Here is a 12,687-nt window from a genome sequence, read left to right as displayed (position 1 = left end):
GTGTGTTGCTGGACATTAAAAAATGGAGTTGAGCTTAGATGTACGTTTGTATTCTAAGGATGATCTTGGACAGCTTGCTTCAGTTTAAGGGAGGAAGAAATTGCCTTGTGCAATGTCATCCAGTATATATGCTTTGAAAGATGAAATCCCTTCCCAAGATGTTTAAAATTTCGGCTGGACAAACATTAGCAGTAAATGCACATGAAGGAAAATGTAATAAGCTAGTAGTACTTGCTAATGTTTGTTAGTATGAAGGTTAGATTTGTCTCTAGGAAGTGCCAGCCTCCTGTCCAGTTGCATCAGGATTTCACAGCTGAATTTTTGGTTTGCTGGGAAGTGCACTAGGCAGTTTTGAAATGTTGAGAGTCTCTGTGTGAGTGGCAGAAAAAATCTTCAGTTGAACTCCATAAGGAGTATTGGTAGCCAAACTTAAAATCGGCCAGCTATGTCACTCCTTTAGGCGACCAGGATTTATAGGAATTTAAGCCACTCTGCTGTGTGGTGGGTTTTTTTAAAATTTTTTTTTCCTTTGGGTTTTTTGCCTTTTTTTCCTTTGGTTTTTTTTTGCTTTTTGATGAAAAGGAGCTATCTTACCATCTAACGTATATTATATATATATCTATATCTCCCCTAAAGAAATTGATATTCTAACCCTAGGATGTTGTGTCTGAGCTTGCTGGAAACTCTGATGTGCCAAGCATCAAAGTGGCAATCGGTACCAAAAGAGCTGTGAGCTGCTTTACCACCTGTTTAGCCTCACAGCAATGAATCTTCGTAAGTTAAAAAAAAAATAAAATAAAAAATACTCCCACTCTTATTACTTTAGTGCATGCTGCAGTGCTTCTAACTGTAGGTCTTGGCAGAAGTTTTTATTCTAATTAACCGATATAAAAGCGATACACATATTTCAAGAGGTGTTGTATACGCTGTACTATAAATAATTTTCAGATCTTATTTGTAGAACTCATCATGGAATCTTGCCAGGTTACCCTATGCGTTATGCAGCACATTTCTTAAAAAAAAAAAAAAAAAAAAAAAAAAGACAGCAAGCTTTAATAGGAGAACATTAAATTAATTTTCAGGAGCTCATCACAGGAAAAAAATATTGAGCTGAAGATCAAGAAAATAATGAAGATCAAGATAATTAACTTTCCTGGTGCCAAAGACAGTGGTATATTAAAGCAGATCAAAATGTATGTTAGAAATGTTCATTGCCTCATCTTTCTTGTACGTATACTCTAATAGCATTGTTGCCAATGTGGGCAGTTTGACTTCAAGGATGTTTGTAGGATTTAGCTGGTTATGTGTTGCACCATAATGAATGGAGATGAGGAACATTCCTTATGAATGAAGAACATTTTCCATTCATGTGAGTAACCTAGACTAGTGCTTCAAGAACTAGAAGTTTTGACTTAAAATCAGCTGCGACCGACTTAGCATTTCACAATTAACTGCACTTTTCTTAACCAGCTGAAAGAGTGCAGGATATGCATTCTTTGGTCATGGTTAGCTTTACTAATGAATAGTTCTGCTGCCATACAATGAACTGGAGACAAGCAATTATGCAGCAGCTGAGAACTGTAAAGGAATATTTATGAGCATATGTTGCTATAGCATATAGTATAGCAGATAAATATACCACCAGTGACACTTGTGTTTCTAGTGAGAGGCCAAAAATTGCACTGAAACACTTCACTGAATTTCTGATTCCACTTTTTATACTAGAAGGCTCCACAGATCTGTGACCACATTTGCTCAGTAGAGCTTTATCTTGTGGCTTACAGGTGGTGAACTGACTCTGTTGCAACTACAGGCAGCTGCTTCACCCCCCACCCCCACCCCCTTTGTTTTTTATTCCTCAGATCACTAAATCACAGCTCAGGCAAACGCAGCAGGTGGCTGCACAGTTCAGGTGCGACTACAGCGTTAATGCCTCTGCGGTGTGGGAAGAGCCGTGCTGTCAGGGCTCTCGCTGTGCTCCGCAGACACTGCCACTGCCCAGCCTGTGCCCGCCACAGAGGCAAACTCAGCTCCCCTGTTAGCATCTTTCTCCTGCCATGGTGCTGATACAATTTGTGCTCAGTTTAGCACTGCCTGTGATGCCACTATCATAGCAGGGGAGCAGGAGGGAGAGGCAAATGGAGAGGCTAACATCCCTAGAAAATATGTGCCTGATTATTGAAGTTAAGGTATCTCTGATGCTTTAATCTGCCATTATTTTCCAGACTTTGGAAAGAAATCTACAGTTGTAGATTTCTTGTGTTTAGAAATACCTTTGCTAAGGGGCAGAGTATACCAGATAAAAGTCATGGTATTAGGGGTTTGTCATATTTACCCCTCACAGCAATGACATGCATCAGGCCATTAGCAACCTGACCGTGCTTCTCAAGGAATGAGAAGATCAACAGTGTTTGGGAGACCAGCATGGACAAAATGTGTAAATGGATCAATCTGAACTCAGCTGGAGGCTAATCACAGCACAGGAGTGCTGGCTGCATTGCAGCCTCCTGCTCTAAGTGGACTAACACTCCACCTGGTCAGCTGTGGTTTGTAAAGCGTGGTGTTGCTGTAAACTTTCAAAGGCAGAGATTTCACATATGTTGCAGGTAACCTTTTCCAGTGCTGCAGGATTGTTCCAGCTAAAAAGATTTCTCCGGTGCCCACTCTGAATGGCTAAAGCTTATATTTGGGGTCACTGCCCCTTTTAAAATCTGATAAACTGGGAAGAGTTGAGTTTATAATACTTGTCTTGCCCTAACCTCTTCTTCACCAGGCTAAACGAGGCCAGCTCCTTCAGCCTGTTCTTGTAAGTCATGTTTTCTCCATTCCATCCATCTCTGTAGCCCTCTGCTGTCCCCTCTCAATTTTCTCCATGCTTTTGAAGCTAGGCACTCAATAAAGGCACTCAAATCTTCCTCCCACTACCAAGTAGAGGGGGACAGTAAGTTCCATCTATCTGCTGGCCACGCGCCTTCCAATGTAGCCTGTGAGGTGGTTGGTTGTGTTTGCAATGAGAGTGTGTGCTGGCTCTTACTGAACTCTGCGTCCATCCGGAGCCCAGTTCCTTTTCAGCAGGGCTGCAGCTTTGGGGACAGACCTTTCAGTGGGGGCTGTAGCAGTAGGAGAAAGAGTAATGGTTTTAAACTGAAAGAGGGCAGATTTAGATTAGATACTAGGAAGAAGTTCTTCACGGTGAGGGCGGCGAGGCGCTGGCACAGGCTGCCCAGAGCAGCTGTGGGTGCCCCGTCCCTGGGAGCGTTCAAGGCCAGGCTGGACGGGGCTGGGAGCACCCTGCTCTAGCAGAAGGTCTCCCTGCCCAGGGCAGGGGGTGGGACTAGGTGGTCTTTAAGGTCCCTTCCGACCCAAACCACTCTGTGATTTGCCAGTCTGTTCAGAGACCATAGTGATGCAGAGATTTGCAAGTCTCCCTCTTGAACATGACGACATTAGTGTTGACCCAGTCCTCCTGGTATTTATTGCTCATGCTCCGACATGTAGAGAAGCTCCAGCAGGCTGGTGGTAAGCTGGGTATATAACTGAGTTAGAGCTGGGCTTATGTCACTCCAGGGTTTTCTGGCTTGGAGCTGTTTCATTTTTGGAACACAGGTGATGCTTAATTGCCACCACCTATCATGCTATACCTGCATGATTGGCAGGCTCCCTGCTCTACCGATACATAAGGAGAGAAGAGGGATGTTTGCTGCGAGCATGAGAAGCCTTGAACCAGCTCTGGCAATGAGAACTGACGATGCGTGGTAACAGTTACACTTAGTAACTACAGTAATCCGTCAGGATTTGCAGTCAGAACTGGCCTGAAGTTGTCTGTCTCTTTGGCAAGGAAAGGAACAGGAGTTACTAATGTTGGATGGTGGGTTGAGATCACTCGGTGTTCATGTTATCCCAGGAACTGGTTGTGTCTTTTCCCTAGCAGTGTTGGAACTTAGAGACATGAGAGATCTTTTCACCAGCAATGTGACATCTCTGTAGGGCAAAGTGCAGAGGATGATAGCTTTGCTAACAAGCCATATGCAAATGAATCTCATGCAGAAGGAGTATTTTCATTTTAATTGCATTAATGTTAATCGGTGGGAGTCAGCTAGACTGGGTCTCAGGTTCTTTCGGCAGTTCTCATATTTGTATCTTTTAAGAAAAGCATATTGGTGCCTTGATTTGGGGAGCTGTTTTTCCATGAGTGTAATTGTAAACTTATTAATAGTTTCACTGAGGTCTGTGGAATTTGTGCTTATGTTTAAAGGTATGCCTTGGATAAGCATTTTTCTGAGTTTCGTATTACTGTGTATCTGCAGTCTTCTGACTTAATTTTCTAGTCATTCTGATTATTCCTCTTAAATTCCCTCCCTATGGATTCAGCATCTCTTATTCCCAAGCAACTAACGCGTAAAGGCATAGTCCTGCCATCTGCTCTATTCAGATCAAGCAACCTGCAGAAAGAAGGGCAGGGAGAGCCTCATCATCTTCATACTAAAACCAGACATTAATTGATCCAAAGCATCCAAAAATGAGCAAAACAGGGATGATCAAAGAAAACTCTGACTTGCTTTAGACAAAAATCAACACAAAAAATTTCTGTAGACTCTACCCTGAGAAGGGAGAATCAAAGGAATGAACAATGAAATAATGAGAAATTTAATGTGTTCCAGAAATGCAAGCAAGCTCTGAGGGGAGTGGCTGAGGGAGGGGACGAAGGGAAGAATATGCGAAGGACAAAGAAAATACTTGCAAAGTATGATGTCCAGCTCACCATCACAAACAGCTGGTGTCCTTAAGCTGTCACCTCGAGACAAGTGAGTGGCTCTGAACTGCTGAGCCAGCCAGTATGGAGGCAGGTGTTCCTCTTGCTTTTCACTGGGAGGAACAGAAGTGTCACGTAAGCATGAAGAGAACTCAGTCATTTAGGAGATTCAAGAAGGTGAATTTGAGCATCCATACGCCTGAGATGCCGTTTCTGTACTCATGTAGTAGAGGTGGCTTCAAAGCGTCCTGTGCTAGGCTGACTAAAATGTGGGGGAAGGAAAACAGTGACTCGCTACACAGCTCCCTCAAGTTGTTTGCTGTGTAAATTACAGAAGGATTGCTAAATATGGCCACAGCTCCACAACCATCCTTCCATCCAGAAGTTTTCATCCTTTTCCTGTTAAAGGAAAGGACAAGTTCAAGGAGGAGTATTCTGAGCAGTTGGCAATAGTGCAAAGGTGCAACATAGCTTAATGTTTTCCTATTTGGTATGGTCATCTGGTATTTAGCGTGGCATCAGACTGTTCGGGTCCTGAAAAGTATGTCAGGACCTTTAGTCTCTGGTGCAAGAGAAGCTGCAGTTGCCCCAGGAGTGATTTTAGATGGGGGAGTGTTTCTCGGTGTAGCGGTGTGGGAGCTTGGGATGGCAGGGACTCCCTTTGGGGCATTGTGGCGGAACGGAGATGGTGACATTCCTTATGGAGAACAGAGCTAGCAGAAAGATGGAGTGAAATGATCCATGGAAAGGCTGGTGACAGAAAAAGCATGTGAAAGGAAGCATGGGTTTATGAGACTGCTTGATAAAAGCTGCTGCTCATTTACAAACTGCAGCTTCTGAGTCAGTTTTCTGCAGCATAGGGAAGGACGGGTCGTGTTGGAGGTGCTGTGGGAGGGAGATGGAGTATAGTGCAGTCACCATCAGAGTAGCTGGGGCTTATACACTTCCATAGCAAAGTCCCCAGAAGTTAAAAGCCATACGTGTTCTAGGGCATAAACCAGCTAGGGGCTGTTTCTGCCGCTGGGAACAAGCACAAAGCTGTCCTGTTGCAAGTGAGGTTTTTGTGTGGAGTTCTCCATGTTCAGTCCCTGCATCCCACGAAATTAAACTTCTGCAAAAATGGTGTATTGAGACTGAAACTGCCGTACTTTGTAGCTAGCAGGGTGGACTCCCACCTCCCATCTTTGTTAAAAAAGCTAACATATGCTGACGGGGAAAAAAAATCAGTTAATAATTGATGTGCTTTCAGCTTTTAAGGGCTGCTGTAGCAAAGAGTTGTTACTAGATATATGAGCACAATTTAGTATTTTTAGTGGTTTTGACCAAAATCTCAGTGTTATTATTGGCTCTTCTGTTAACATAATGCATTATTTATATCCATTCTTTATTTTTTTTTAATCATTTAATTTAATTTCTGTGAAGGTCACGGTTTTCTCACATGGAATTGTTCTGAGCCTGGAACACTCATCTGTGTAGTGCCCTGCAACCAGCGCCCGTTCAGTGCTGTCTGGGGACTCATGGTTATTGTCCCTACCCTATTTATAAACACATTCACTGAGTTAGAAATACTACTTTTATTCTTCTGCTATTTATATCTGTTGTCTCTTAACAGCTATTTTTGAGTATCACAAATAACTGAAACAGGATTGGGTCTTGTATGTTTTGCACTTGTGGCAAGCCTTGTTGACTTCCTTCGGCACATACTACCCCCAATGTTTCTTCTTAAAGGTTAGATTACAATTAAATGCTTTCCAAACTGGAATATAATAGGCAGCGCTCGTGGCTGTAAGTAAGAACGTCTCGGAGTGGGGCTGGCGGGGATAGGTGGGCTCTGTTACCTGAACAACCATTTGTCCAAGCAGTTTCCTTTGAGGCAGGTTAGATAACGAGACACCACTGGGACATTTTCTGTTGCTGATCCTGGTTTAAAAATCTTTCTGTAAGCCATCTTAAGTCGCTTTCTAGGTTTGGTTGGTTTCTTTCTTTTTCTTTTTTCTTTTTTCTTTTTTTTTTTTTTCCTGCCCAGTAAGTTCTATGATATACCTGCTGAGAGAGACAGCAAGTACTGGGAGGCAGCTGGCTTTGGTGGTTGTGTTCTGCTGCTGTGTTTGCTACTTCCCAGTAGGAAGTAATCGAGGTATGTGGTTAAAGTGATGCAGAGAATAGAATGCTGAATGTCCAAACAAAAAGGTTGCGTTCGCTTAACTGGCATGCTAAGGAAAAGGAATTCAACTGGCAGGATGTGCAGAGCACTTCTAAATCCTTCAGCTGTTGATGAGATGTTTGGGTTCAGCTGGGAAAAGTCAGGTTTTAACCCAGTGCCTTTCCTTGGATTGTATCTCCCTTTATAGCTTTGTAAAGCCTGAATGTGAGTGACTTAATTCGTTAGAGTGATAAAGTCTTCTGGAATAAGTTTTGTGGAACATGATCTCATATTTTTCAGGTAAGTTAGTGGCATCAGCTTTTTCTTCATTGAATGTTGGAGGGCATATGATTATATCTGCAGAGCGCCGTGGATTCAGCCCAGGTAACTTCTGGCATCTAGCTGCGGTGGCCAGGAAGTATTAGCTGCTGTGCCGGTTCCATGTCATTAAGCAGGAGCACTGTTCACCTCCGCAGACTTGTAACCCAGCCAGGATTTGACTTGTCCTTTGGAGGTGTCTCTGCCCATCCCTTCTCAGTGGAGCGTGGGGAGAGTCCGCCTCTAACACAGGCGTTTCATTTGACTAGGGTTGTATCTGGGAGCAAAATGTTTTACAGTGAATGCATTTGTTTTCCTGAATTCATCAGTCTTCTAGAAAGAACGCATTCTTCCAGAATTACGTTCATGTCTTTATGTATTCCAAGTTCATGTATCTTTCTATCTTAAAGCAATTTTTTGCTGGGCAAAGTTAAGGCAGTTAAGTGGAGGACTTGGGGGGAATTAGCGATGTTTTAAAAAGAAGCTGTTATTTGGTGTAAGCTGATCTCTCTTATTGAAGAAGCAAGAGTGTGTGGTCCGTAGGGGGAAGTACAACCCTGTAATGTCATGCAGGATTCTTTTGAAATTCAAATGTCAGTGTTTGAGTCCCAGAAACCTTTGTTAATTCCAACACTTTATGTAATGGATCTGAACTATGTTATAAAAATGATAACAGCTATTGACTTTTAAAGGAGATTATGGTTTATGGAGTGTTCGGTTTAATTAACATATATATCACTTTTTATATGGCTGTGTGATAACTCTTAAAGAATCATAGATACCCCAATTTCATTTTTGTCTAATTTTTAAATGAAGAAGTAATTTCTTGTGGCCTGTGTGATATCTGGAGGAATGTCAATGACAATGGAGTGTGTGGTGTCAAGAACGCAGGTCTAGGTACAGTAATTTTTTCCTTCCATGAATTAAAATACTTTTTCTTCTGAAATGTCATATTTTTCTTTAATGAGACAGCAAATAGCCCTGTGCTCAGGTACAGATGTCTTTCCCTTGCTGGATTTACTGCTATGAACTTTTCCATTACCGATCACATACAAGGCAAGCTAATTAACTTCTTGAGAGAAGTAGGAAAGAAAAAAGAAGTGCAGGTTTTGCCCTGAAGGAAACATATATAAGCAAGGTGGCAGGAGAAGTGAAAGAAACTAGGAAAACTCAAGGCGACGCATGCTGTGGTGCAGTTTATATTATTTACATTGTGCAGTTTATATATTGAACAGTTCAGAGAAGCCTTTGTATCAATATGGTGTTGAACTCAACTCTAAATATTAAAGTCCTGTTTGCAGATAATTGAACTTTCTGTTTCTGAAGAGGTCTGTGTCTTTATGGGGCCTTAGTTACAGGTGGTAGGCTGAGATGTGTTCTACCAGGAACAGCCACAGATACCTATTTTCGATTTATTTGGAGCTCAGGAATCCATCAGTCATCAAGAAAATACTGTTCTAATCCACATTTTTTTCTGGTAACACAGTACAAGAAATGTCAAGAAGCTAGATCCTGAGCTGTTTGGAACTGACAGGATTCCTCTGAGTTTTCTTCTGCTGTTAAGTATTAACTGCAGTTTCTAGCATTTCTAGCCACGAAAAGAATTACTTAGTTGTCTCTGGCCCTGTGAAGGGATTGTATTCTTGCTGTGTACCAGATCCAGTCTTGCAAACCCATATTCACTTTGGCAACATCTGCATGCATGTGATGGATAGCCGCCCATTTTTCAATTTCATGCTGCATTTCAAGCACGGCGTCTCTTGTGTTAATCCCGCAACACAATGCTAACAGCAGGGCTGCCATTCCTGTGTGCAGTGCTGTATAAAGCCCAAACTAAATCAGTGTTGCTCCTGTTGGGAAGTGGGAGGAAAAGTCTTCATGACAGGTTTTCAAATGCTGATTTTTCTGATTATTTTTAGCAATTAGTCCTGAAGGTTGTTTTTTTGGTTTTTGGGTTTTTTTTTAATTTAGTTTATATGGAAGGGGTCGCCAGATCTGTTTCTTGAATAAATATTTGTTTTCTTCTATCACCAGCCACATACAGGTATTGAAATGTTCATAGAAAACATTGAGGGAAAGAAATCTCAAAAAAGCTGGGAGCTTTGCATTTCAGCCTTTAGGGGAATGTATCTGTCAGTGTACTGAGACCATACAGCAAACTACTGTCCACCATCACGTTATGGACTCTCTGAGGATAGAAGCGGCAGCTTTTCAATGCTAGGTTCTTGTCAGAAGTCACAAATTGAAAGAAGATAGTGACAGTAGACTGAATAAACATCAGCTCCAGAAACTCTCTGAAAAACAAAGTTTGGGTCACGCTAAGGTTGAGCAATGTAGCTAGAAAGCAGAAGTCTCTGTGGAATCATTTGTCTTACCATGCTCTCATGTAGTCGTCTGTTCACAGTGTGGTTGAGGCGCCCAGGGTTTGAGTCCTGGTTACTTAATATGTGCGTTTTAAAGTGGGGAGAGTCCAGCACTTGGTACTAAATCCTGCCAACTTTTGCAAGTGCTGAAACTCAAACTCTGAGCTAGAAATTCTGGTTGTGTCTGTTTGGCTGTAGCATTTTGGTAGTCAGCAGAATTGCTCAGTTTAGGAAGAACCTGCGGGTCCTGACCCCTAATGTTTGGTACTTGATAAACCTTTGTAGGTAATCAGAAATCCTGTTTGCATACTGAATTTTGGTGTAAAGCTGGTGTTAAATGGAGCGTGTTTTGACTGTGTGTGAACTCAGCTGTGAGGAGGAGGAAGTGGGATCAGCAGCTCCTCCACCTCCTAAATCCCTGGAGGCACTGTCAGCCAGAACATTTGTCTTTGAAGGGTAGTTCTGAGGTGCCTGCTTCTTTGTTCTGGGAGGAAGATAGTAAATAAATGTTGGCCTATAACTGCAGCAAAATTTAAAAACAAATAAATAAATAATCCATTTGGGCTGAGCAGACTTGCAGGGGGATTTCTGATCCTTCTGAGCAGGGATAAGTGGGTATTTTATCTTTGCAGATGAAATACCTCAGGCCCTCAGGGAACATGCCGTACGTGTCTCAAAACCTTATACAAAACATTGCAGTTCTCTGCTTCAGGAGTACCGACGTGTGTTGAACCAAGTCAGAGGAGCTGAACTGCCAAGACTTTCATGCACATCCTCTGTTCTGAGCTGGCCGCCGTGATTTCTGCCTGCCTGTGGCCATTTCTGTACCAGAGGTAACCCTTATCAACCTCACACAGAAGAGTTACCCCAATGGAAAAGAAAAACCAGAGGCATTGTTCCAGACAGGGAAAAATCCCACAGGATCAAGGGCAGCCATAATTATAGCTGTTCTGCTGGGCTGGAAGAGTGCAGAGGAACAGTGGATGTCAGGCTTTGGTCAAACATAATGCCCTTTTCATTTGCCGTAAATTGCAGTTTAGCAAACAAAACTTCAGTTCAATGGAACCAGAAATACGGTATGTTTACCCTTCCTGTGTTCCAGTGCAGAACGTTCCAGCTTCCTTCAGATGTGTCATGCAACTTTCTTCCAAAGTCTGACAAGAATCATCCTAGTAGAAAATGTCTCAGTAAGCCTTTTTTCATAGCCGATTATATTGAAATAGTAACAAATACAAGCTGCAGAACTAGGTAGGTTGCTTGTCTTGTCTGTTTAGTAATGGAAGGACCCAGCACACAAAGTGGAGATAACGAGCTGCTCTGTTCTTAATTTCCTGTTTAAGTATTTCTGAAGATGAATCATTGACTGATGGATCCTATTTGTATAAAACCAGCTTCAGGAGCACACTGACCAATGTAATAAAGCTTTCCACCATGATCAGCCATACTTGCATCTCCACTCCTACCAGAACGTCAGTTATATCGGTAGGGCTAACGGCCAAACTTTTTAGAACTTGTGTTTTGTGTATTTTATCTCAACCTCAAGTTGTGCCTGTTTACTCTCTTATTTTACCAGGATCAGGGGTATTTTTCGTTTGACAAACTAAACGGTAGTAAAAGGTTTGAAAGGTCACGCAGAAAGGGAAATTTTACCAGTTGGGATCTGCAGGAGTTAATACAAAATACAGTATTTTTAGACATTTTCATCGGTGGTTTGAAATCCATCTACATATATAAGGCTGTAGAGATCTCCTGTGTGTGTAAAATGTGTAAAAAAATCTCCATTTTCATATGATTAAATAATTTAGGAATAAAGCATACGTGCAATTATTTTTGATATTGCAAATTAAATCTGCTGGAAAAGAGCAATCCACAATAACCCTATTATGTTAAAATGAACTTGTCTTCAGAGATCAATAATGATCTCATTTCTTTCCCTCTGGGTGCGTATAAAACATACAAAAATGGCTTTGTGTGAACTGTAGCTTGTGAATACTTGGACATTTCTTATCCAGTAGTGACCATGGACATCTCACTACAAGAACTGGAAAGAAATGAAAAAAATGATCTCTTGTTTTTTTTACCGCCTGAGCAGAAATGTAGTTAAAATTAATGTTTTTTAAAAAATAATAAATGGCAGCTTTTACCAGCTCTTTAGCTGAACACTATTCAGACTTTTTAGACAGGTTTCCAGTTTTCTACGGGTTGAAAGAAAATATAGCTCAGTTACAGTGTGTGCTTTATAATGAAGGTGTCTCAGTCACTGCCCAAACTCTGCAAACAGAAGTGAATTATGACTGTGTGCACGTGTTCCTTTCATTGTCTCTCTTTTGCCTAAGGTCACTTATGAAGCGTTTAATACGGTTTTTGTTTTGTTTTCAGCTGAAATAAAGATCTGTTTTAAATACTACCATGGTGTTAGTGGAGCCCTCCGAGCTACTACTCCATGTATCACTGTGAAAACACCCGGCTGTGATGGTAAGTTTAGACCTGTTGTTCATTTTATTTGTACTAAGATTATAATATTAACTCTCAGACAAACCTATCAATATAAGTATCCTAGTTCTACCATTTTTTTGCAAAAAATTATATTGCCTGACAAAAAGCACCAAAATTGAGAAACACTTTTCATTGGTTTTGTGGTGTTTTGTGGTAAAATAACAGTAAAAGTCCACAGCCTAAATGAAATCTTTGTGCTGAGAATTTGATTTTGCTTGCGTTCAATTTGAGGCTTACAGTTCACTGCAATTTAACACCAAAATAGAAATTTTTCACATTGGTTATATAACTCAAACTGAATCTTTATCAGAAGTCTCTGTTTCTTCTTAATTGTTAATATTAGAAATGAAACTGTTGTGGAGATAGCAATTGTTCTATAAAAATGAAACTGGGACAAAACTCTGTTCTTACAAAATACTTTATTTTTTATGTTTATATACCATTGGAATTTAGTAAGTCTGTGACCACGGAGAATTACTGTGTGCAATCCTTTTGTTATGGGAACTTTTTCTGTTGAAACACTAAAAGTTGTATGGGTTTATTTTTTTTTCAGTTTAAATATGTAGTGGAAGAAGAACCTTCCAAACTTGACTCCAGGTGCTGTTGGTGGAAAT

The 12,687-nt window shown here is 41.2% G+C and overlaps 1 protein-coding gene across 2 annotated transcripts in view; it reads left to right on the top strand.

Annotated features, from left to right (window-relative positions):
• Window positions 1-12,687, top strand: part of HECW2 (HECT, C2 and WW domain containing E3 ubiquitin protein ligase 2) — a 113,334-nt gene that overhangs the window by 31,056 nt on the left and 69,591 nt on the right. For both annotated transcript variants that reach the window (XM_037398544.1, XM_037398545.1), the window contains one exon: window positions 11,957-12,052. In XM_037398544.1, coding sequence (XP_037254441.1) covers window positions 12,050-12,052 — 3 coding nt within the window. In that variant the 5' untranslated portion in view covers window positions 11,957-12,049. The remainder of the gene's footprint in view (window positions 1-11,956; window positions 12,053-12,687) is intronic.

Source organism: Falco rusticolus, chromosome 8 (assembly GCF_015220075.1).
Source record: "Falco rusticolus isolate bFalRus1 chromosome 8, bFalRus1.pri, whole genome shotgun sequence".
In the NCBI taxonomy this organism is placed as follows: domain Eukaryota; kingdom Metazoa; phylum Chordata; class Aves; order Falconiformes; family Falconidae; genus Falco; species Falco rusticolus.
This window is presented reverse-complemented; position numbering and strand designations above follow the sequence as displayed.